The 26,196-nt window shown below is 46.1% G+C and overlaps 1 protein-coding gene and 1 long non-coding RNA gene across 3 annotated transcripts in view; one reads left to right on the top strand and one right to left on the bottom strand.

Annotated features, from left to right (window-relative positions):
* LOC114012509 (uncharacterized) overlaps positions 1–23,669 on the top strand; it is a 366,234-nt gene extending 342,565 nt beyond the window's left edge. Inside the window, exons 10-15 of the long non-coding RNA XR_008749105.1 lie at positions 1,947–2,036; positions 2,875–3,059; positions 3,149–3,235; positions 12,483–12,567; positions 14,233–14,720; positions 23,136–23,669. This is a non-coding gene — a long non-coding RNA (uncharacterized LOC114012509). The remainder of the gene's footprint in view (positions 1–1,946; positions 2,037–2,874; positions 3,060–3,148; positions 3,236–12,482; positions 12,568–14,232; positions 14,721–23,135) is intronic.
* The window catches only part of BMP2 (bone morphogenetic protein 2), an 85,992-nt gene that overhangs the window by 6,707 nt on the left and 53,089 nt on the right, over positions 1–26,196 (bottom strand). For both annotated transcript variants that reach the window (XM_055815911.1, XM_055815913.1), the window contains exon 4: positions 3,610–3,744. In XM_055815911.1, the coding sequence (XP_055671886.1) occupies positions 3,610–3,744 (135 nt within the window). The remainder of the gene's footprint in view (positions 1–3,609; positions 3,745–26,196) is intronic.

The raw sequence follows: 26,196 nt of genomic DNA, 5'->3' as shown, positions 1-26,196 counted from the left end.
GTGTTACTGAGGTTATGCTATTTTTTACAATGAGCTGAAAGAAAACCTAAAGCATTATAAGCAAACCCTACAAGTGACTTGGCAACTGAAGAGCAGAGTAAATAGTTAAGAAAATAGGTCACTGGTATACAGAGATCTTCCCGAAGAACATTGCAGGGCTGTACAAGCTTTGAAGAGCCAGGAAACCAGCAGGGATTTGTATCAGGCAGCGTGATCTAATGAGCTTACAGAAGAGAGGCTAAGGGATGGCTTGATCACAATCTGCAAGTACTCACAAGAGGAAGACAAAGGTGGAAATGAGGCAGATGTATCTCATGGCTGAAACTTAAAGCTGAGCATTTATTTGGGGGTAGGGGACAAGGGGACTGGGACAGGGATGGGGGACGGACAGGAGCAGCAGCTAACTTCAGAGTAACGCTCCAAGGCTTCTGTAATAGCTCCTTGAGTCCCCAAGCTGCTGGAGGTGGATGTTTAAAAACATAAGCTGTAGTTCTAAGACGAATGATCTGGAGGGTGTCCGATGGCCTTTGCCATGTGAGGTAGTAGATTATTTGTGGTCTTCCCAAGCCCTGTAGTTTGTGAACTAGTGTTTTGGATTTCTTCAGCCACAGTAAGGTAAAAAGATGACTCCATCTTCACACCTTGCCAAGCTCGGAGCAGATGTAGTGAGAGTAAAAGCATTTGAGAGGGAAGAGTCTGGCTTGAGCTACCTCTTTTCTTGTCCTTTGCCTCTGCTGTGTCATTACAGGATGACAACATCAGAGTCACCTGCTAGCGTTTCTCCCTTTAAATCAGAAAAAAACCCAAGTAACACAGAAAGAGCCCATCAATGAGCACAAATTAAAAAAAGGCTGCTCTACATGCTGCTGCTGTTATCTGGAGCAGCACTCAAGGTCTGCTTCTTGGACCATGGGTGTGAAGGACTCGGCACCTGGCTGGACTGGACCCAGTGGCTGTGTATTTCATGAGTCCTATCAGATATGATCTGTCCATACACAAGCCATGTTTTACTTATAAAGTAAATTACATTACATGGGCTATAATGTACATTTTCAAAGGGGACCCACCTTAAAAACATTTTGTTTAATAAAATAACTTAATTAGAAGAGAGCTTCTGGCTGATGTGGTTGAGGCTGTGATAATTTTTCCTTCTCAAATCATTTTCTTTGTTTATTATACTTAATTATAGTGTAATTATGTATCCATCCTCTAGGCAAATTATGCAATCAGAAAATGTGAGTGGTTCATTTGCCACTGCTGTTGGGACCAGTGTTTACATCCCTAGTATAAAATATGAGCATCATTTCTATTATTTATAGTATATATGTATATGCATATATATAAAAGATGTTTCACCCAGAATGAAGAATCGGTGTAAATATTTTATTGGCAGTCATTTTTGCATCATCTACCATATTCGTTTGTGGCCTACTAATAATGAAACCATCCAAAGCCCAGATATTTTCTTGAGCCCAAATCTTAACACAACTGAGGAACGTGAAGTTCCGCAAATCAGCTTTAATTTTGGCGGAAGGATTATTATTACTTTTAAGAGCTTTTCTTGCATTTCACTTGCTAGTACTCTGAAAGAGTTCTGGCCAGAATTTCTTAGCACGAGAGAGAAGGGAACCCCGCGGTATTCAGTTACAAGGTGTAGATATTTGTTCAAGTCATGGGTTCAGACTAATCTTTTTTCTCCCATGTGCTTCATGAACTTGCTAGCCATGGCGGCACTGACTTTTAAAGGCTAGGCTATTCTCCCTCATTTTTCTTGATGGGAGTTGACAGATCGTGTTTGAACATAGAGAAAGATGAAGCCAAATGTCCAAATCTTGAAAACCCATTTGAGACTGATGTTTTCTCCTTCTTCGGCCAGCTCTCAGCATGAATACAAACCGGATTCCCGCGTGGCAGTTTCAGCTTCTCTTCTTGTGCTTATTTTGCAGAGATGAGGCCGCTTGCACTGACGGAGCAGGTGGGGAAGAAGACGCATCTGTTGGCATCAAGCGCCCGTGTTTATTACAGCTGGCAAAGAGGTGAGCTATCCATGCAGAATGGCAAGCCTACCTAACTGTCACCCGGCCAGCCCTGCAGCTGATGGAAATCTGGATAGCTATTTGATCTACCTCACTTTCCCCCCACCGGGGAGCTGGCCCTGCCTTTCACAGTGTCGCTCATCTGCATAGTGCTCTCCACCGATGTCTTGCAAACAGGTCTTTGCAGGAAATAAAAGGCCTCAGTGTGGTCTAGCTTCTGCCGCGTTCCCTGCAGGCGGGCTGCTATTTTTATGAAGAGCCAACATTTCTCAGCCACATAGGCAGAACTGAATTTTGCCACACCGCAGCTGGAGGGCCAGGACTTGCCTGGGGAGCGGTGGGGAGGCTTGGGTAGAGCTGGGGTGGCACAGCTGGGTGGGGGGAGCCAGCAGTGTGGCACCTGGGGAGGTGGGCAATGGAAGAGCCGGGAGTGGTGGTCCCCCAGATGAAGTCAGCAACCCAAGGGAGGAGAAATAAGATGATTCCCAATTGTCCTCGCCAGCCCTGCAGCTCCCTCATGCAGACAGTGGCCTCAAACAGCCTTTCCCTCTCCCCACGCTCAAAATGCAACCACTGCCCCGTTCCTCCCTCTCCCTGAGAAGGAAGCTGTCAGTTGTGGTCTCTGAGGGAAAGGTGCTACCCCAGCCAGCCGGGACGAAGCTGTGGAGCGGAGAATCAAAGCCCAGATCCAGGTAGATACTTTGTGGTAATCTAAGAGCCAATAAAAATCTGGGGAGATTTTTCAAAGGAGCCAGCAAATACTCCCAGGTCGGTGCTGTTGCCCCATCCTGACCTGCTGACCCCCCCCGGGGGGCTGTGTGTTTGTTCACACACGCAGGTAAGGCCACAGCAGCCAGACGAGGGTGGAAATAGCCAAGCTGCTGGTCTGCAGCGTTGGCTGTAAAGTCCTCACACGCAGCAGATGGGATGAGATGTGCCAACAGCCCCAAGTCTGCAAGCAGGCAGTAGCTCCATGGGATGCTGGAGGACCACAAGACCAGGCACTGACTCAGTCCACGGCAAGTAGGCATCTCCCCAGAGCGGGGTGAGATGGGAGTAGTAGGTATGTAAGATGTTTTTGTTTTTTCCTGATGTTATCCCCATTTTCCCAGGTCCCAGCTTCAGACAGCCGTCTGCCATCTGCTTTGGCCAGACACCGAGACGCTAGCAATTGGCTGCCGTTACTGTCATGAGCAAAGGTACAGTGCCATCAATTGTCTGAACTTCATCAGCCTTTTCCCGCGGTGATTTTGCATGGTGTGAAATAGGCTGGGACTCGGCGAGCGGCGCTGGGGCTGATCGGCCCACTGCCAGAGGAGGATTTGTCCATTATAGTCTCACTTGCTCTTTGGGTGTGGCCTGAAAGGGAGGGTTTGAGCCAATATTTGTTGGGATTTTTCCACACTTCGTTATGAAACCCATGCCTTGAATTTTGGAGTATATGCCTTAAAAAGCAGTATTACAAGTGCCTAGTTCCAAGATAACACTTGTCACCTGTTGGTTTGAAACCGCTATAGAATGAGTGCTGTACTTAACTAGATTTGAGTGATGGGGAAGCTGTGATGCAATTTACCTGAGGTCAGGCAGTGGTCTGAAGGAAGGACTTGGAGCAGGAGTCAGACTGCTGAGTCCCCGAGCAGTATGCCAGGTGCAGGCAGGGCTCCTCCATCCTTTCTGTCCTTTCCTGGTTTTGTTTCCCCTTGCATTCCTAGGGAAAAATGAAACAAGGGAAAATTAAATGTGGATTATAAGCTCCAGCATCTGTGCTAGTGAAACCTGCAGCCAAGTGAAAGCTGGCTGAGTTTGGTCCTGTGTTGGCCACTGATTCTTAAAGAACTTCTTATCACAGAGTGAACTGCTGCAGAAATGAGCCCAAGAGCTGACAGCCCACAGCTCTGAGTGAGAACAAGGGCCACCATTCCTATTCTGAGATTTAATCAGTTGAAACTCAGTTGTCAAAAAGCCGTAAGGGAAGCCTGGTATATTTTTATACCTTGCACTGTTTCCAGTGAAAGCTGCATCTGAGAGAAGATGTGGGTGTGAGATCTATGTGATACCCTTTCTAAAACCTTCAGATGATCAAAAAATGCACAAATCAAAGCCATGAGTGGCTTGGTTATTTTATGTATGGATCAATGCCATTATCAGTGAAATTAGGTCCATGCCTCCCGCCTGTCGATGGATTTGCACAGTGGGCAGGAAGGAGGCCAATCTAGCAAGGCTTGTCAGAGAAATTTTTGTTCCTATACGTGCTCTCAATAGGTGTTGATGCTGTGCTCAGGAGCCCTGCTCATGGACTAGGACTATTGTGCAAAATAACTGTACAGTCATGAAGTGGAGAAAATAATCTCATCCCCACCCTCAGGATGGGTATGTCTGTGCTGCAGACAGACTGGAGATTGGGAGGGCTCCCAGCCAGCCAGCAGTGGAGGCCCCCTGGAAGCCTCAGCCCCACAAATATGGTCCAGCACTGCTTCAGCACACCCTGAGCTTTACACTCCCAGGGAAGCATTGCACCGATATCTGAACTGTCGGAAGTTAAAGCCAGCAGAAGTAGGCTTCCATTCACACCTTCAGTTTTCATGTTGACATGCCATAATGACATGAGGCAGCAGATGGATGCAGACCAGGAAGAACTTTAGGACATACTAGGCAACAGGGATCAGTCCCTTTAGCTCACACCCCCCCCCCCATTACTCCAGCTGAGGGATTACAAGTCAGTGTCCACAGCTACAAAGGACCAAACTGAAAGCTTCTCCTAAGTGAGAAATAAAATGGGCTTTGCCCAGGTTTATTTTATGTAAACCTCCACCTCCTTCACAGTCTGCAAAACCTAAACCCTGCTGTTACAAATTACTGCTCCAGTTCCGGCTGGGTTCACAGTCTTTCTGCTCCCTCTCAGAGGCAGAGCTGACACCTTTCACCTCTGGAGAAGGGTTGAACGACAGGCATCCAGCTAAAATCCCATGTTACCAGCTAGAAGTAAAACATGCTTTTCAATCAGCTATGGGACATGTTTCCTGAATGCTCTGGTATCTCCGGTCCCCTCTACTTTGTGAAACTATTACTTTGCATAATAGAAGGGAGAGACGCTTCGACCATCTGGTAGGCAACGCCATGTATAATTTAGGTTGCTTCACTCACTCTCTCGTCAACAACAGGAACATAGCTTCCTTCTTGTTTGCCTTGATCACTTAGCCCTTTGCTAGAAATGCAAGGTCAAAAGCAGCTGTGGGGGAGTAAACTGTATGCTGCACTGGGTTGCAGAGCTTTGAGGGACGCCTCTGCTTGTGGGTGAGATCCCTTCACAACCAGGTCACTTCTGACTCTGCGTGAGCAAAGGGTTAAAGAACTCAGTAACTCCCAGTCAGGAGAGGACAGCTGGTATCATCATATATGCAAATGCCCCTTTCCCCTCCCAGGGGAACCTGGTTCCCCTCCAGCAAAGCCTGGGGACTGGGATCACATTGTCTGAGGAATCGCCACCAAAGTCACTGTCACTGTGGTCAGCTAAGCAGCCCCCCGCATACAGCCAGCAGGGCTATTGTGAGGGAGTTGACCAAGTCCACTAGTGTCCAGCATGGAGAGAGCTCCTGGGGCTGGGACAAGAGCTACGTCATCCCCAAGAAGGGACCCCTTATCTCAGGGACAAAGCCACCTTTTCATCCCCGTTGGTGGTTTTCTTAGACAGAAACCTGCATGCACCAGGGAAACTACCATTTGCTGCTTTCCTCTATGTCAAGAGGATCTTGGCCCTCACCAGACCTGCACTCCTGTTATTCCACTCGTGGCGGGCATAGGCAGGTGGTTAAGGCCCTGATGCTGAAGTTTATGGCTGAAATCAATGGGATTATTCATGAGTTCAGAGATAACCATGTGCTTTTATAGTTGGCTGGAATGGCGTCTCAAGCTGACGGCTGGGAGTCAAAAGCTCTGAGTCACAGGGTCCCTCCTCTCCTTCCTGTGTGACCAGTCTGTGTCTGCTTCCTTGCCTGCCGCATGAGGAAGATGACAGTTGCTTTTATCTGATGGTTACTTTCAAATGGCCCTAAAGGCCTTTCTTGGTCTGATGAAAATTCAGTAGAAGCTGGACTAGCGTGGAAGAGACAGGAGGACATTTAACTAATGAAAGCGCTGGAGCTCAGGAAGGCAATTACATCCTTTCCTCATTCCCACACAGGTTACTTGGTGATTCCTGCAGGATCTTCCACGGGCAGGGAGGAGTGGGAGGCCATGAGAAAGCTGAAACAGGGCCCTCTGAGCGAGTGGAAGGCTTACGTAGGGTGGTGGTTTGGGTGCTCGTCACAGCAGATTGTTATGCTAGCAGGTTCCCAAAGGTAGTTACAGCTTAAAAAAGTCCCCATTCAGTTAAAACCCATGACCTTGATATTGCAAACCTCTTCTTCACATACGTGCTTTGTAAAACAAAAACATGCACAAAAACTAGAGAGAAAGATAAAAACACGGGCCACTTGCATACATTTTTGGCCCCAGCATACAGTAAGTCCCTAGGATAGTGACTGAGAGGACTTTCCGCATTTGGCATGTTTGCCTCTGAATAAAAGATGACTTTAGATAGAGACTCCCATCAATTCTCCTACAGTTCCTTCCCAGTGTCAGTCAGTTCATTCAGGGATTTCTCTCCCCACGGACTGGGCAGAGCCAGCAAGGCAGCATTGGCTGGCAGCACACAGTCAGTGCCGAGTTTTAGGAGGGACGAGCAATGCAAACTGCCCAGGATGCGCAAGGCTGAATGGATCAGTGGCTGATGGACTGACTGCAAGGCTGGTGCCTTTGCTTTGTTGCATTGTCCCTTTGGCACCATTCCTGGGAGGAGAAGTTGCTCGTGCCACCCTGCTTCACTGCACCCACGGTTTGCGGGGGGGGAGGCTGGCTTTGACATGCCTTTAAGACAGGCTAGTCTACACCTCCCTGGTGGTTAACAAGTCAAATAGGATCATCTGCTTGGCTAGTGTGAGAAGCCCGGTGCGGTGCGGTGTACAGCTGCTGGATCCATGTGAATATGCAGGCTGAAACCCTGCAGAGGAACTGTGGGTATCCGCCCAGCTGCCCTGTGCTTTTGCAGGCATTTGTGAATACAATTGCTCTCACTTTCCATTGATAGAAATCAAAAAGCAATTAAGAATCAAGCTCCTCAAATTGATAGGTGTCCTGAATTTGAAACATTTTTCATTCTTTGGCTGGTATCACTGCGTAGATTAGATTATTTTTTTAAAGAGAAGATTAAAATAAACAGTATTTATGGTTTAATTATTTGAATGACTAAGAAGCTCCAGCTTTATTTTAACTTCACAGAGGACAGGGAGATGTTTTTAATGATATGTTTTACTCACATAGCATCTTTCATCCAAGGATCTCAATCTGCTTTTCAAATAATTAATTAATCCTTGTACCTCTCCATGAGACAGTTACTATCTCTGATATTACTGATGGGTAAACAAAGGCACAAAGACGTCAAGGCACAAACTGTTTTCCAAATATTAATTAACTAATTCTCACACTACTCTGTGAGACTGTTACTATCTCTGCTATTACCAATGGGTAAACTAAGGCACAAATATGCAAGCAACTCGCCCGAGGCTGTGCAGGTGAGTCAGTAGCAAAGCTGAGAATAGCGTATGACCACTATAAGTCTTAGCTAATTGTTTCTAGCAAGTACTATGCCATATTCCTGACAAGGAGCAATGCAAGCCCCTGAGTGAAGCACAGCTGAAACCAGCTGGGTCTATGAAAATATTTCCTCCTGTCTATCTTCATCCACTGGAGATCACATTTGCCCACATAAGTTCACAGCTTCTTTTGAACTCATCGCAACTGGTGGAAGCCAATGTAACTGTGATGAGAAATGGTTGGTTTCAAGTATCTGGGGAGTTTTGAGATGCTCCAGTAATGGTGGCTGTCCATCAATTTTTCTAGTTTATCCCTGTATCAGTTCTGTGTGGCATTCTCAAGCCAAGAGAGCCCCAGACTTGACCGGGTACAGGGTGCCACACACAGAGTGATGCCATTGCTCCTCTCTCCTCCATCCAGGCCTGCAGCCTTGGAGCAAGCACGTGCCCCAGGGCAGCAGGGTGGGAGCGGGGCTGGCCCCAAGCGTACTAACATGAGCTGCTGTAAGCGTGTGTGTACTGCTGTTATTTATCCACCTTCCTCCTCTGGGACATGACAGGGTCCGAGTTTTAAAGGTCCATGCAAGAGCTCTCTGGAGGAACGTGGAGACCCCATGGGCCAGGGCCCCTCACTAGCCAGAAGCACCTTGCCTCCTTGCACAGTCCATCAGCTCAGACCTCAGCATGCATTTCTGCCACGGAGCAAGGGCTTTGTTCTCCCTATGAGGAACAGAAAAAGCAAGGAAGCTGAAGGCACCCTCTGCCCTCTGGAAAGGTCTCCCCTTTTCCATCCAGCTGTAGCGATTCTCTGTGCAGGCACCTGAACCCTCACCACGCGCACATCCCAGCTGAGCTGTTTCAAACATGGGCTTGGCCTCATCAAATGCACTCTCATTTCCACATGAAAGGGCTGGAGGAATATGAAGCCAGCTCATCTGTATTGATAAGAATTTGGCATTACTTTCCCCCACTTATCTAAGCTTTCTGTGTACATTAATCACAATGCAAAAACCAGGAGGGGGGATGCGTCTTCTCAGCTGTCTTTCCCTGAGCTCAGGCAATAATCTGGGATGTTTTTTTTGTGGCAGGGTGGGTTTTTTTGGTTGGTTGGGTTTTTTTTCCTAAACTTCCTTTTTCCAGTTCCACTCTGCTGGAGTCTGATTGCTCCCTCCCCTCTGCAATTTGGATGCCTCACTCTTCTTGTTACAGCTCTGATGCAAGCGCTCCACTGCCGTGTTTGCCAAACCTGGCATGAGTACCCACTGCTAGTCTAGACACCAGTCTAACTGTAGCACTAATGCTAGGGTTTAACAGACTGATCTCGGCATTTGTCATAGCTCTGCCCACGGTCATTGCTTTGATCTTTATCCTTGAAAACCACAGTCATTGACAAAGGTAAAATGAATTTCTGTCTTTGAAAGACTTTGATGGCATTCCCTTGTTTTGTTTTGTTTTGTTTTGTTTTGTTTTGTGTTGGGTTTTTTTTTTTCTCCTCTCCTTTGCTCTTCCAGCTGAACTTCATCATAAAGCTTCTGATTACAGCTGCAGCTCCAGCACCAGATAGAGTTCATGCTTTCTTGCTTTCTGCTGTATGGCTGTTTGAAAATCTAAGGGGGAAACCCTGGGACTCTTATCCTGAGACAAACTGCCAGTGAGTGTAATGTAAACTTTAATAGGAATCGGAGACAGACAGCCCTCGGGATTTGCTCTCGTACCTTCTTAAAAAACAAAACAAAACAAAATCATCTTGAATAGGGCCAAGTGCCAAAAGCAGGAGAGAATGAGAACTATTTGGTGTTAAATTTCTAGTTTGAAATCTGCAGTGTGCCAAGTACTACTGTTTGCCTTCGTGTAGTACCTAGAGGTTGAGCTGAGACAAGGGCCTTCTATTAGACGTTGTATAGACACGTTGTAAGAGATTGCCTCTGCCTGGAGGTGTTCATAATTTAAATAAGCATGATGAGCAAATCAGGTGCTACTAGCTCCATCTTCTAGATGGGGAAGTGAAGGCAAGGAGTCTACATGCCTTGTCCAAGGTCACACAGGGGACCTGAATTCATTGCAGGGCTCCAGGTTGCCTTCGTGGTAGTGATCATGTCATCTTTGCTGGTGAGCTGCTGGCTCCAAAAGTGATGGCTGGCCCATGGGTGTACAGCTAGATAGCGGTGCCTCGTTTGCAATGATTTATGACACTTTTCCCTCCTTTGAGTTGCAGGGCTTGGCTCACTAAGTGGGGCTGCTACAAATCTCTTAGCAGCTCAGCCTCTGCTGGAGAAAAAGTCAGCAGCTTTTGAGCCAGGCTTTTTTTTTCTCGTAAGGTTATAAAAGCCAATTGTGAGGTGTCTTATGCCCTTGAATTTACTGTAGGAAGCAGTCTACATGAGGGACCTTCAGTGAGGTACTTCCACCAACCTCGATGAATTTCAGTGAAAACAGAAGAGGGGGGTCCTTCTACTGAGCCTAGAATAAAAGCGGGAATTTAAAGAGCTTGAGTTTAATATCACACGCAGTGTAAAAGTAAATAAACTCAATAAGGGGAGGCTTTGATTATGGGATATAGACAGTGTGTTATTTGCATATCTGTAAAATTCTTCCAAGGACGGAGGGTGAAATCCAGGTTCATTGAAGTCAATGGGATTTTTGCCACAGATGGCTGTGGGGCCAAGCTCTCTCCCTCAACACTTGTGTGGGAGAGAGAAGTTATTGATGGTAGCAACTCTGAAAGCACCAACAGTGATGTCCTGTCCCAGCGCCCATCCAGAACAGCTTTCAGGATATCCAGCTCCTAGCTAGCAGAGACCATGTCACAAAATCACAGCATGGCCAGGGTTGGAAGGGAGCTCTGGAGCTCACCCGGTCCAACCCCCTGCTAGAGCAAGTTCTCCCAGAGCAGGTTGCACAGTCAGGTCCAGGCGGGTTTTGAATGTCCCCAGGGAAGGAGACCCCACAGCCTTTCTGGGCAGCCTGTGCCAGCGCTCTCTCACCCCCCAGGGTAAAGAAGTTTTTCCTCTTACTCAGGTGGAACCTCCTGTGCTGCAGTTTGTGCCCGTTGCCCCTTGTCCTGTCGCTGGGCACCACTGAGAAGAGCCTGGCCCCGTCTTCTTAACACTTGCTCTTAAGTTATCTGTAGACATTGAAGAGATCCCCTCTCATTCTCTTCTCCAGGATGAACAGGCGCAGCTCCCTCAGCCTTTCCTTATCAGGGAGATGCTCCAGTCCCCTCACCATCTTCATAGCCTCTGCTGGGCCCTCCTCAGCAGTTCCCTGTCTCTCTCAACCTGGGGAGCCTAGCACTAGACACAGCACTCCAGCCATGGCCTCACCAGGGCCGAGCGAAGGGGAGGATCCCTCCCTCAACCTGCTGGCCACGCGTTTCCATTTGACAAAAAGGGGGTTGAGAAACAAACAAACAAATCTGCCTTCAGAGTGGCTGGCTTAAAACTGGAGCTGGCTGAAAATTTTCCTGTTCTCATATATAAATATCACATAAACACATTTACACACACACACATAGTTAGCAACTGGAAAAAATTGTATATAGGTAGGTTGTATATTTTAGATAGAAATATGTATAAATTTTATGGGTATATACTCATGTAGATATGTATTCCAAACATCCATAAATTGTATTTTCCTGGTTTTTCCAAACGCTTCACCAGCTGGTTCACAGATGCCAAATGTTGACACAATATCTTAAATAGAAATGTTGACAGTTTCCCATGGAGAGTTTTCTGCAGTCTTAGAGAAGCTCTGTTCAACATTTCTGTTGAGATTTGAAGGAATTTGATTAACATTTTGCTGTTGCCCAGTCCTGACTACTCTGAGTTGAGCCAAGACTGGACGAGCACTTGATGAGTAAGGCTCTTTTGTTATTTACAGCCTCATCAAAACAATGAAGTAGCAGGAATCTCCTTGGAGACTAATGTATCACAGCATTCATCAAGATGATTTCCAAATCAAAGATGACTTCCAAGGAGCAGCAAGGGTGTAATTTTGGAGCCAATCAAGTCAATGGCAAAAATCCCAATTTCTGCACAATATTCTTAGTGAAGCCTCTGAAATTTTGGAGCTTCATATATTATGGCTAAAAGGTCCTGTCCAAATTCAGCATCTGTGTGCCTTACAGAGGCATGACCCTAAAAAGAAGTGATGAAAAATGCCTATTTTGAAAATAAATATCCCTGTTTATAGTGAGACCAATGGGAAAATGAAGAATTCAGTACTTCATACTGACACCTGCCACTTGCAAAATCTCTCCACTGCTAGAAACAAATATCTGTGAGCATTTGGAAAATTTTGGTCACTTTTTTTTTTTTTCCTCATTTGCTTCCATTTCACCCACTGGTACATCTGTCCAATAACAGCACTGGCATTGCTAAATGTCATGAAGTGAAGCTGATGAAGTTTCTTCATGTACTAGTTCCAGGTGAGATGCCAACAGGAACAGCTGTAGTTCTTGACAAAACAAAACAAGACAAAAGAAGTATTTGCCAATGTTTTTGGATATAGTTGTTAGATCCCAGCCACAGTCACAGTACCCATAAATATTATAGTCCTTGAACTCTGATTTCCAAGTGCTTTGCTCCAGGTGCCCACCGGCTCTGAAAACCCAGCCGAGCTCTGGCTGCTGGGCTATAAACTCCTGGGCTTTGCTCAGCTCTTGGCACAATGACTGGGGGGGGTCCCACCAGTTCAATCAGGAGAGCATTTCAGGAGGGAAGGCAAGAGGTACATCCCATACGATGGATCCACTGGTGGGAAAATGCCCCCATTGTAAATCACATGGTGCAGGTGACCACTTTGATCTTCATTGCAGTTGTCACAGCCTCCAGTAACATCAGTAGGAAGAGGTCAGTCCCCAGTGTGACAGAGCAGACGTGGAGGCTGGCAAACTACCCAGGGTAAGTATCATAAATGCTTGAGTTAGCTTTTACTCTTCTCTGCATGCCTCTGTTGGAAACCAAGCTAGACAAATTCTTGGTCCCAATAAATACGGCAGTTATGACACTGTCATGTAAGGGAATCCAGTTCCCCAGAGAAAACCTCAGTCAGAATAGCCAACCCAAGATATTTATCACTTTACAATATGCTAATGCAAACAAAACCAATGCACACTACAATAAATCTATTACCGAGTCTTACTAGACCAAACTGGTATTCCCATGTGACTAATTTCAAGCTGGAAGGGGTTTGGTTTGCCTTTGGGGTGGGTTTTTTTTTTCTATTAATGCCTTTTTGTGATGGAGAAGGCATTTTTCAACTGAATGAAAAATTTTGCGTCCAAAAATGTCCGGTTTCATTGAAAGATTTAGAGGTTTCAATAAGAAAAAACTAAGACCAGCAATTCAATTATTGCCTGAGTGAGAGATTTCTTCAATATTCCCCCTCTCCCCATCACCTCAAAAAAACATAGTAGTAAAATATTAATTGAAAGAACAAAATCCGTCCATGTCATCAACATTTTTAATGGGGACGAGCATTAGTCCCTGGCTATTTCCATCGTTTACTCTTTATGTTTAAATTCGGTTCTGAACCAGCTGTGACTGCCCTTGGTGGCTGCCCCACCTGGGACAGCAGTGCCCCAAAGCCAAGCAGGGCTGGACACTGCGTTGAGCTCGGACTTCCAGCAGAGCATGGCAGCTCACTGCCCCGTATTGATAACAGTAATAGCGATATGCTTAGAGCCTATCAGAACTCGTTTAACCCCCAAGTTAGCTCGGCTGAACTGGAAATGCCAGCAGCAACAAGGCTCGTAGAGATAGGGGTGAACCTGCAGAGTAGGACTCGGTGCAGTCCGCAGAGGCTGGGCCAGCGCAGCAGGCAGCCTGCTGCATTGGCAGAAGTGAACGGAGCCCAGCGCGTCGGGGTGGAGAAAAAGCACGGCAGAATGGCACCATTGACGCCTCAAAGGAGAGCCCAAGTGCCAGCCAGCACGAGGAGATAAGGAGACCCCGGCGAAGGGTACAGAGGTAGCACTGATGAGCAGTGCTTGGCTCTGCTCCCACAAAGGTCACAGCTGGCTCCTCTGTTAACTTTTTCTCAACACAGCATTATTGAAAATTATACCAAGCTACTCGCTTGTAATGCCTCCCTCCCACAGACCTTTCACAAGAAACTGTAAGTATTTGACATCCCTGGTGTAGGCAGACAGTCAGAGGCTCTGTTATCTTCTTTTATAAGCTGGAGAATTTGGCTACGAGTAGACAAAGGTCCCCGTCTGGCAAAGCATGTGGGTAGTATCACTCACATGAGTAAAGTGATACACGAGCCTGCAAGATTTGTCTGAGCAGATCTCTGAAGGTGAGTCCTGACCTTAGCTACAAGAGCCTCCATCTGGAAGTACAATTAATTGGTAAAAATGTGTCTACTCTGAATTTAAAAAAAATTATCTATATTACTACAAGGGGAAATTCTTCTTTATTACTGTTTTGTTACCAGTATCCTTTTGAAGCTAAGGTTCCTGCACACACATGCAGCAGCCAGATTCATCGGACGACCAAATCTTAAACGTGGCGAAGTTGTTCCCGTTCTTTTCTCTGTTTATTTTCAATTTCCCATCCTATCAGCTCAAGCGAATTAAGGTGGGAGGAGGTAAAGCAACTAGAAAGGGCAGTTTTTAAAGCTGCACCGAGTAGAAGGTAAGAAAATATCATAAATTTTATTTCATGCCTTCTTGCCAATTGTTAGAAATGTGCAGTCCATATGAATTCATATAACAAGGAGGGAATGTTGGGAAAACCAATAAAGATTTTGTGGTCTTAACTATAATGAATGTAGTTTGATATAGAGTCTGTTTTTCACTGCATGGCAAAATGAATCATAAAATACTGGACCTTGAAACTCCTGCATTTTTTAACAATAGCCTGGGGACAGTTTACAGTGTAATGAATTGTAATTAACCCACCTTCAAAATCTTTTATGAGTATTTTGCCAATTAGCTTCGCATGCTTGCTAATGACTCATGGCCAGCGCATGTCTTTACAGAGCAGCCTTTTACAGCACACGCTAGCCTGTTAAGTCAGCAGAAGTATGCAGGACAGCGAGGTAGACACAGGTAAGACCCAGCCAGTCCTACAGCCTACATATTCCAACATTCAGAGAGCCTTTGCTGTTCTCTCAGACCCAAAATAACTGCAATAATGTATAGCAACGTCAAAAGGCTTTGGTTTCCGAAGGATTGCACGGAATGCAAAGGGCTCAAGTCCTGACATCTGTTGTTACTTAGTACTAACATATATAATGCTGCTAATTGCTGAGCCATCTTTGTTTTCCTTACTTAGCACTAGGGTTAGAATTATTTTATTTTTGTGGTTCATGGCTTCCTGCCACTTGCAACACAAAGTCCACTCTAAAGAAAATAAAACAACTACCAGGCTGCCTACTAACTGTGTGTGGAGGGCTGGGGTTGTTTCTTCCCCCTCTTCTGTTTTCGGTTGTGCTTTTTTGTTGTTCTGCATTTGTGGGTTTGGGTTTTTTTATTATTATTAAAAGGGAGTAAGCAGAGGCACGCCTCAAGCAGACCCAGCAGAGCTGGGACCTGACCAGTGTCACAGCAAAAGGCCACATGGGCCAATATCCCATCTCCCAGTATAGCCAGGAGGAGATGCAGGCGGAAAAACCTCAAGGAGGAGGTTCGGTGCAATCCCTCCCCTGCTGTACCCTCCTCGCTTCAGGCAATCCGTGGTTTATGGACTTCCCAAAGCAGAGGCTGCCTCCAGACCAGTGTGTTTTAACAGCCACCCATGGATCTAGCCTCCTCAAATGTTTTTGATCCCTTTCTCAAGCCATTTATAACTTTTGGCCTCTGCAACATCCTGTGGCAACGAGTTCCACAATTTAATTATGCTTTGTATGAAAAAGTACTTCCTTCTGTTGGTTTAAACCTTCTTGTGTGACAGCATCACCAGGTCCCCTCTAATTCTTGGGAGAAGCAGCAAACATCCAGTTCCTATTTGCTTTTTTCTATGTCAGTCATGATCTGACAGACCGTTACCGTGCCTCCTGCTTCTGTCATCCCTTTCCACTCTGAAGACTCATCATCTGCTTATTTTTCCACCTTCATGGAAGCTGTTGCCCAGCTCTCCTCATCCTGAACATTTTCCTTCCTATGCTTCCTAGTTCAGCTCAACCCTTGTGGAGTTAGATGGCTGGCAAACACACTGCCATGGAGGCAGAGTTTCATCGAGGAGTGCTATAATGTTTTCTGACTTGGCCCTGCCTCTTTGCCAGTTCATTCTTAACGTCATAGCTGCCTCTTCTGACGAACTTGAAACGGTATTTGCAGAGGCCTCCAAGCTCTCTTTGCTAAATGTTACATTTAGGGCTTGTCTACGCTGAAGTATAGTTGGGGTGAGTTTTCTGCATGTGCTCTGCTTTTGTTGACACTGCACTACCTCAGTCATTTTATTGCCCAGCCACTCAGGATCGTGAACTCTTTCAGCAGCGCTTTGTGGCCAGATTTAGTTTTACAATGCTGAATAATTTGCATCATCTGCAAAATTTCTCATCTCACTATTCATCCTTTTTACCAGACTACTTATGAATATGTCTGAACACTATCAAATTAGTATCTCAGCGACCTCAGTTCTAAGTAATGCAGAAAAACCTCTCTCTTGCAGAAAGATGTGTGGCAGACATCTTAGCCAAAGCCTTGAGGGGACTCGCCAGTAACCTCCCACAATAGCGAACAGAGCTTTATCCCCATCTTCCAAAAAGACAGCTTTTAACATCTTCTAACTTTGGAAAAGAACTTTACTTTCTCATCTCTTATCATGAAGCCCTGTTGCAGATAGTCTTTAGGCATTTGTGATTATTGGCATGACTCTCCTAACTCCTCTGAGCATGTTATCAATATTGAGTGGGTAAGCTGGAGAAACTGGTGATAAGGCGGCCCATCTGGTGTGTCAAGTATTTCATTCCATGGCCAGGTAGATGTCATTTGTTGGCCTGTTGTTTTTAATAACTGTCAGATCATCTGACCCTGATGATCACGGTTTCTCCATAAACAGTGCAGACCATCAGACAAAGGGACCTCCAGCTGGAAGGAAAGACTCAACTACAATGCCTTTTTTTTTTGCCAAATACAGAATCACTTGTGTTTATAGGTGAGCTGCACACCTTCTGCACTGAATTCCTGTAGTGTATCAGCCAAAAACACAAAATGTGTCCTTAGTGAGGGCATTATTGCAGTATCTCTATTGCAAGAGACCACAGCATCCTAAAGGGCGGCCTTGATGTCCCAGAGCAATACCTATTGCTGCTCTCAGCTGCCCTCCTCTTGGGGAATTCTCAGCTACACCGAGGAGCAAGTTCATCTGAAATCACCCTGCTTGCACATGCCAGCTGAAGAAATTTTTCTCTTTACCTTGCCTCAGTATAGATCCAGTTCTCCTGGAGGATTAACATCACGGCAGTGTGAAACCCCACCGGGCAGTTTGCATCCACAAGCCATTTCCTCGTTTCACAAAATCCTGCCACTCCTCTGTTGTCCCGGATCGTTCTCACTCCCCCGTCAGTCAGCTGTCCGAGTGGTTTAGGAGGAAGGGCCAAACCTGTGATAAATTTAACCTGAGACTTAACTTGTGCCTCATCCTAGAAAGCCATGCGTTTGTGAGGCATCCCTGAGGACTGTGACTCAGGTCTGCCCTGGCTCTGTTGTGGTGCAGGACCTACCGCATGAAGTTATCATGAGTTTCTGAGCGTTACCCCTCTGGGCGTTGTTCCGTGCACCACTTTGCACCTGGAAAACCTGTTTGCTGGACATACAGGTAATCCACTGCAGAAAACTATCACAGGCATGAAAGCCAGGCACTTACAGAGAGCATAACTGGAAGGGGAGCCAGCCCTTACTGCATGAATTGTACAATTCTTGCTGTGAACATTCCGAGCTGAGCAGCATGTTTGGGCCATGACTTTTTCCAGTGAAAAACTGCAACATCTGCATGTTTCAGAACCGCACCGATTGTGCTATAGTGACCTCAATTGCAATCGCAAATTTTCAACCTGTTTTTTTTCTCTTCTTAATTCAGTGGGAGCTTTGCCTGTACTGGGCAGGATTGGACAATCTGTATCCAGATTATGAAATAATACTATTTCTGTACCAAACGAGCTCAGTATGTCCCCAAGCTACAGGGACTGTATTTACAGCCCTGGCTACTTCTACACGTAGTGTGGACTTTTCTACACTGAAGGCCTAATGCTGAATCGGTTTAGTCAGTAGGAATGGTAGCATTAAATTCAATCAGAGCAGGATACAGCCACGTGTTATTTTAGCCAATCTAACATGCCACAAAAAAAATGTGTTGAATCATTTATTATTTTTTTTAAAAAAGAGAAAAATAAAACACATGGTTAGATAATCAGCGGGAATTGCTAGACACCTACACAGGAGAGTTGCAAGCATGGAAATACTCATATATGTATTTGAAGTTACACCACAGACTTCTTGGGTGGGTTTTTTTGCCCTGCTACACTCTGTCTGGACGAATAATTTGGATGTTGATCACTCAGGTAATGTAATAGAGAATCATGTCGCCTGTGTTGCGAACAGAAGTGAAGGAGAGAACATTTCATTCCTGCCTAACACGAAGCAAAGTTCACAGCTGTGGCATTTCATTGCAAGCAACATCACTGCCTGTAACACAGCAAAGCACATGGGGGGGGGGGGGGGGGGAGGGTGCACTGAAATTATTGCTCTTCTGCCAAAGAGCAAAGGCAGGACAATTTTTTTTCTACTTTTCTTCTCATTGACTTTAAAGCATAAAAGCAAGCAGTGTTCCTGTACGGCAATAGAAATTGCACAACCTAGTCACTCTATGTAACACCAGTGTACTGCTATGCTTGGACCCATTATTTTTGTGCACAGTTGCAAAAAAAGGGAGGTCTAACGTGCTGACTGGATGGGGGGGGGGGGGGGGGGGGGGCGCGGACAGACACGGAGATGCGAGGGACTTTCAGGCTGACCAGCTAAATTTTCCCAGCAGATCTGTTCTGCTGCTCTGTATGTCCTTCATCAGCTGCAGGAGGACTGAAGCCAATCCAGGTGTACTGAAGATGGACTCATGCTTACGTCCTATCGACAGTCTCAGGAGAGGTGAAATCCCATCAGCGATCAACATCTCTCTTCTTTATCTTCTTTCACACTTAGGCTCTAAACCTTGGTGGAAGTTTGAAAGGCTGGAAGTAGCCGCTGCACCCTTGAGCAAAGTGCTGTCCATTTTACAATGGGCTAATTCATGCGTTTGTAAATTCCACAGTGGCTCTTTGTTTAAATGCTTGCTCCTTATTTAGAATTATTCACTAAAGTCTTTTTATTCTTAACATTACCCACAGTTTAAAAAAAGAAAACTTCCTCCATGTTGACAAGCTGTATAGAAAGCAGCCCCTCAAGCAGGGACAGCACAGTGGTTCCCCTGGGGTCGGTAACCCTCGAACACGAGCAGGTACGTGGGGGGGCTGTTGCTGTCAGCTGCACGATCCATCTGCCTGCTCCTTGGTAAGAGAAAGCTACGTGCGGTTTCGAGGCCAGGCATTGCGCAGGTACCTCCCCACACGCCGGGGCACATATCTACCCTTCTCCTCTCTCCTCGGGAGACCTTCGGCTCCCAGCTGCTCCCACCCATCAGACACGGGCAGGAACACGTCTGGGGGAGCACGCAGCTCTGTTTGCACACAAGGAAGAGTGTCACAGCACCAGGCATGTTTGTGTCACCCACGCCTTTGCTTCTCCAAGGAATACCCTTTCTGAGCAGACCTCTGCACTGAACTGGACATTCAAATGGGATGTAAACCAATACACATAGCAACTTCTCCCCTCTTGATTTCCCCAAAAGCATTTCACTTCTTTGTGACTACCTGCATTGTTTTGGTCTAAGCATTCATTTCTTAGGCAGAAACATGATTTTTATATAAGCCTTTTTTTTCTCCTGATAAACAGTTTTTCTGACATCCTTTTCCGAACCAAGAGACATCTGCTAAGAGCATGCAGGCATGATTCCTGCTGGGCCTTGCAGCGTGAGCAAGAAAAGATTCACAGCAGCAGAGTGTTTGTGCTGGCTCCCAGCCGTAGTCAGGAACCTTTCTCTGAGTCCAGCCATGGCAGTTTATATCACCGTCCTCATACCACTGCACCCCTTGGCTTAAAGGGTTCTTCACCTTTGTTAATTTTCAGCTATGACCTATTTATAGGCAGAAATCTCGGCCATTGCTTTTCTCAACTCTTCCCTCCAAGTCTCCTCTCCCAAGACAGGCCCGCCTGTCCTTGCCATCCATCTCATCCACACACTTCTGCTACTGCTCCTGCTTCAGCTCATCTTTCCTGTTTCTTGGTGAAGAAAAAAAGTGCGCTCCATTCAAGCTGAGCTCTCGCATGTGCCTGCTGCACTGTCACTGGCTCCTCTCTCCCCTTAGCTGCATTTATTTCTCTTTTCATGGCTACAACACAGCTGTGCCTCAGAGTCACCCTGTGATTAAAGTACACCAAACTCTTCTTCCTCCCCAAGCAACTCTGCGTGCACAGCCTATTACAGAATATTTTCTTAGTAACATTACCTGACTTCGTGGTGATTTGCATTAGCTACGGCTCTGGGCTGTCTTCTCCAGAAAAGCCAGGACTTCGCCAGTTGACACCAACCAAAGAACCAGCTCTCAGTTTCCACACATTAGGGGAGGAAAGAAAAAGTAGCAAAATACTCTGATAAGTTATAGCACTACCAACCAACCTAGGGACTTCTGCCAACTTGGAAATAAGATATGAACTAGTGTGTTTCTATTTTTGAATTAAAATGGAAACAGGTGGGAAGGACGCGTGGAATTTATCAAGCCAAAGAAAGACTTTTTTTCATGTTAAAATTCGAACGGAATGGAAATTACAGTCTTCCAGTGGTACTGTAGAGCTGCAATATTGGGTTTCTGCTTACAGAGCCTTTAGCAGCAAGGAACCAGCTGCAGTGGAGTTGGAGTTTTGGAGTTTGCTTCCTAACCCAATCTAACTCTCGCCGAGGGCTGCCCTATTTTGAATTATTACACCACCTGGCACGGGGGATGTTATTGACTCTGGAGAGAAGAGTCGAGTTTTGCAATAATTTTTTTATAGATTGCTAAGTGAAAAATAAGAACAAAAATGAACTGCTGGATAGCAGAAACCAGTGGTTTTCACTATTCCTACCTAATTTATTGCATTGAACCTCCACTCCCACACTAAGTTAGGCGCTTTGGCTCATCTCAGGTATTTACTGTGTGTCAGCACCAAGTCAGTGGGGTGGTGGAAAGACTGGAGCCACACCAAAGCTCTGCGTTTCGAACCAGATCGCGCCCACTCCCTCCCTACCCCCATGTCAGAACTACTGCAACTGGAGTTGCCCAAAACCTGAGAGAAGTGACCCACCTGAGGTGACGCATGTTCCTGAGATGACAAAGTAAAGCCCAAATCCAGAATCTTTTAAAAAATTGTGACGTAGTATAAATGGGACAAATTTTACCATAAACACTTGGTCATTTGTTACTCAGAGGGTAGGACCATCTGCATCGCTGGCTGGACAAATACATAATAAAATGGACAGACAGATAATGTAAGAGGCTTCTTCATTGCCTTCACTTACCCTAATTATTTTTTAACCATTTCCAGTACGTAGCCCTGACTCTGTAATTATTTTAGAGCAGGAAAATACTTACTGATCCAAGTACTGAAAAGGTTGCCATCGGCATTGCAGTAGACTTTTTCATCCGTGTGAAAGCCCACTGAAATCAAGTGGATTTGACTAACTGCATTCGTCCAGCCCAGCATGCTAACAGTGTGACCAAGGTCTGTACCAGTCAGATGCCCGGTGTGGCCCATTTCACAGGGCTGCCTAACTGCTGCAGTGCTACACGCCGCAGCCATCAGGGCAGCGCACTGCTGGCTGTGAGATCCTGGTCTAAATGAGCTTAAAAATGGATTCAAATACTTCTCCTTTTCTCAAACTACTTATAAGCAGCTTCTTTGCATTTTTAATTTGAATAAAGAACACTTCTCTGTTATATTAAAGTTTGGAGGGTTGCAGGGTGTGTGTATGTGTATATATATACACACATACATACATATATATATAAATAAAATTCCCTCCCCCCCATCCCATCATGTTTCCTTCTGCTTCTCAGTTTGAGACAGAGTCAGAAATCCAAAGAGCAAAGTATTTGCAAAGCTCTATAGTTGAGAGGTCTTTGAACTCCTTAACACCAGGAGGAGATGAAAAGCTCACAAGACAAGTTGCTCTCTTGAGGCACTCAGCCCAATTACCAGGAACTGCGGCAGGTTGAATGCATTCAGGGGGATGGACTGAGGGAGAAAACATTCAGGTACCTTTCAAATATGCAACCAAACAATTTGAGGTTTGCCTGTCACTTGTCTAGACACATGTTTCAAAAGGGAATAAAATAAAAGAAAGAAAAATATGCTGTCTGGGAATTCTTACCCTGATTGTTGCACAGCAGAAAAACTGGGTAATTCTCTTCAACTGAATAAACATAGGAGGGAGTCTGAGAGCAATTTGGCTGCAGAGCAAATACTGTTACCAAATTCTTTGCACCTGCAATGGTCAGGGAAATGATAATACACCCTCTCCATGTCTTCCTATCCCACGCTCTGGAAAGCAGCCATGGTATCTCATGTATGCTACAGCATAAATATTTGTGAGGGCAGGGCTTCAGGCAAGACCCTGCTGGTACAGTGACAGCGCACTCCGCAGCCCCATCCCGTGAAACCCGCTCTCACCTCAACCTGACCAAAGCCGACACCTCTGGAGAGCAGCTCTGCTGCCGCCGGGCTCCCCAGCACTGCCGGCTCCTGTGGCGGAACATCAGCTTCGCGCAGCACAGCCCAGCATCGTGGAGCAACTTCGCCAAGTTTATCACAGCATTTATTGACTAAGCAGACTGAAAAACAAAAACCAGAAGAGGAATGGCTTTGGCTGCCATAGCTTCTGGTACCGTTCTTCCAGCACAGGCACAGATATCCAGGAAAAGCACACTTTTCCTAGTATGACTTGCCTTGGACTAGGTTTTATTACTGGCACAGCATCACCACCGAGGAGGGTTTAATGCTCTAGTGAGGAAGCATCCCCGTTCCAGCTGTGCCCTCAGCCTGTGCCTTCAGCAGCGGAGGCACGCTCAGAGGGGAGTGTGTGGCAGCTCTGGTCCCCCTGGGACCATAGCAGTGGGTCAAGCCAAGAAAGGGGGAAAATGGCTCAACTCAGCCGCGAGACCCTTCAGCTGAACCAGCAAGCCAGGGGCATATCTGAGGACAGAAGGCGGCAAACTTGCGCTGCTTGCGCAATACAGGGAGGCAGGAAGGCATTTGGGTTGCTACAATGGGTGAAAGATGATTTTGACTGTTTGTTGGGAAACATGGGTCTGTGCCTAGAGGATCGTAGTGCCTTGTCTATAAAACAAGTAATATTCCCATCCCTGCCTCTCTTGTTACGGTGGTGTGCAGCTTAGTACAGCCATGCACCAAGAAGCAGCTGCGAGGTGGAGCCAGCAAAGCTGAGAAAGAACTGCACCACCATCGTGGAGGGAAAAGGCTCCCACTCATGTGATGAGCTTCACACAGCTGGGCTGGAAGAGAAATGAAAAGGCTGGTGACAGACTCACAGAGAGGTGCTACCTCCACTCCTGTCACTGACGGCTTCGTTGAACAGCGGTTTGAGGACGAAGCAAATGGGAAGGACAAAGAAGAAAGGAGATGTGGACAGTCGGCTCTCCTGCTCCCACCTCCGCAACACTAACACGATGGCTGACACCCCAAGATGCCATCTCTGTGTGTGTGTGCGTAAATCCGAGTCCATCAGCACTGTGGCTGCTCAGCTAACAGACCCTCAAGACAAATAAAGAATAGAGGATAAATTGTAATATTTGTAATATTTTAAAATGTTTCTGCTGTAAAAATACTTTTTGACTGGAGGAATCTTAGCCAGAAATGTAATTGCCTTATAAAGAGTTCTTGTAACGCACTTGGAGATTGGATTCAGTCCTGAGTCATAAGTTACTGGGTTTATGCTACTATTTGAAGATGTGTGACTGTATTTCCCTTAATTTTTAGTAACTGCTGTGCTTCTTTCTTGCATAGAGAACTTTTCAAGTTATTCGTATTTATCAGAAGCACAGAAAAAACGGGCAAGCCTTGTGTTCCACTAGAATGGTTTGCCCTCAGTACGTCCAACTGTTAACATCATAATTTGCCATCCTGCATGACGCTAGCCACAGAATTCAGCCATTTAGTCCTGTATAAAGCCCAATAATTTGCATTTAAAACAACCACCCCATGCCTCCTGGCTGTTCCCCCTGTAAAAACAGCTGCTGCGGGTTTATCAGGAGGTGGACGAGCCCTGGGCAAGCGCACATAGTTCCAGAGGCCAGTATTGAGTTAGCCACGCTCACTCATCGCCCCAAACTCCCACAAAGAAAAATCAGCATTTCAACACCAGAGGAAGTTTTATAGTGTGAGGAACTACCTGCATAAGAAAATTATTTTAAAAAAAAATTATATACACATGCACAGGGGTCCTGTGGTCATGCCTGGCCCATGTTTGTGATAATCCATATCAATCACTCCTCCATCTCTCATCAGCAGGCAGGTTTAAGACCAGGTGACATCAAAGCTGTTTGGGCTGTTGCTGGGAAATAAACGCTACGTAAAGAAGAGAAAGTGTCACCACAATGTGAAGACAGCAATCACGTTATTAGGAAGGCGAACAGAAAGAGTAGATGACACTGAGTTACAGAGCCCAAATTCAAAGGAATTATGACAATTTCTGTTAGCTAAGTAGCTGTAACAACTACCAAATATTTCCTTAAGATTGCTAAGCATATTAACTGATAATATCTGTCCATGAAAATTAACCCCCCCACAACAGCACAATTTAATCACTGCAAATTCAGATTGGCAGAAAAAGCGTTCTGGTTTTTGTATCACTTGACTGAGCTTAGTAAATGAAAACACAGGAGATTTGGTTGATCCTCCACAAAGCTTTTAGGACATGACGCGATCAGAAAGGAACAGGACAGTCTTGTGATTAGGCTCCAGCTGCAAGCTAGTCCCATGCACTGAACTGGGCTTGTGAGCCGAGCCGCTTCCGAGCCCAGTTGTGCCACATCTTTGCTGTGATGGGTAACGGGACCCCTTTGCTCCGAGATGAGCGTAAACCCTCTTTCCCTATTTTGGCCATTTTAGGCAAGGAGAGGGCCTGCCCTGGCAACATACGAGAGCAGGGCCTGCAGCCGCACACAAATAATTCAGCAACAAACCTGAACAAAAACTGACATTTTTTCCTCACCTAAGGGTGACACGGAAGCTCTCCCCCAAGCCCCCATGCATCAGAAAGTATTTTGCTTCTCTCAGCACACTAACAGACCCAATCAGCCTCAGTAATCTTATCCACCCTGGTAAACCCAACCGTTAATTTCTGCTGCAGAGGTATTCCCACAGAGGCACAGAGTAACTAGCTGAAGCGTCCCAAGCCAGTGTTGTACCGTTGCCCTAAAGGAGCAGCCCCATTAGCACAGCCTCCGTTATATTCAACCCAGACTTCCTAACAGTATCACATCATAAAACCATCATGCATCTGGCCCAAATTTAAGGCACAGTTGGCAGCATCTGATACACAAAAGAAACCAAGGACTGAATTAGTATCCCACGAGGTTGGTTTTTTTTTTTCAAGTTGCAGATGAAGTGCAGAGCCATGTGGAGAAGTCCTCCATACGCCTACTAACCCTTCTCAAAAAAAAGAAGGGCTGTCTAGGTTTTTATGTTCTTTGAAAATACCACTTCATTACCTCCCCTTTTTTTGTTGCCAGGAGAGGTTAACAAAATTACTGAGGGATGAAACATTCTTGAAACATTCTTTCTGGATCATCAAACAGGATTAGTGTGTGAATTACACTGGGTGGTGCAGCACACCTGAAGGAGACGGGGCCGGTGGGACTGCACGCTTACCTGCGCCTTCTCCTGCGTTAACAAGGAGGAATCGCAGCACGTGGTGCCTGCGCGTGTGCACACACGCACGCGAGGCTTGTTGGTCACTGACTTGAATTTTTGGAGGGGAAGAACACCCAAATGCAAGCGCTTGCTGCCGAGGGCTGCCTGAATCGTGGTGCTACGCTTCGCTGCTCCTCAGCACGCGCATCGGGTCCCGGTTTTGGCAGATGCTTGGCCCCGGGCTGCTCCAGCCATGCCACCAGCGGGGTGCGCACAGTTAGAAATCCTCACCAACACATGCTCGAATGAACTTGCTTAGCAGCAGAAGGGCCAGGCAAGACAGCAGGCCAGAGCAATGTGCTTTGGAAAAGCTCAGGTCTCTCTGGCCCTTTGCCTCCTTGCTGGGAAAGTCCATGCTCCATGCAGCACACAGATGTGACAACCAAGGGGTTATGAGCTTCAGCAGCGAATAGCTTGGTCTGCCTTCACCTGCAAGAAACAGTGTTTCTAGCTCCCCGCCAGATAAGCACTCTTCCTACTGAATATTTTTTAACCCATCAATAGACTGTGCAGGTTTATC

This window comes from Falco peregrinus, chromosome 11 (genome assembly GCF_023634155.1).
Source record: "Falco peregrinus isolate bFalPer1 chromosome 11, bFalPer1.pri, whole genome shotgun sequence".
Lineage (NCBI taxonomy): Eukaryota > Metazoa > Chordata > Aves > Falconiformes > Falconidae > Falco > Falco peregrinus.
Note: the sequence above shows the minus strand (reverse complement) of the source record. Positions and strands in the feature narration are given on the sequence as shown.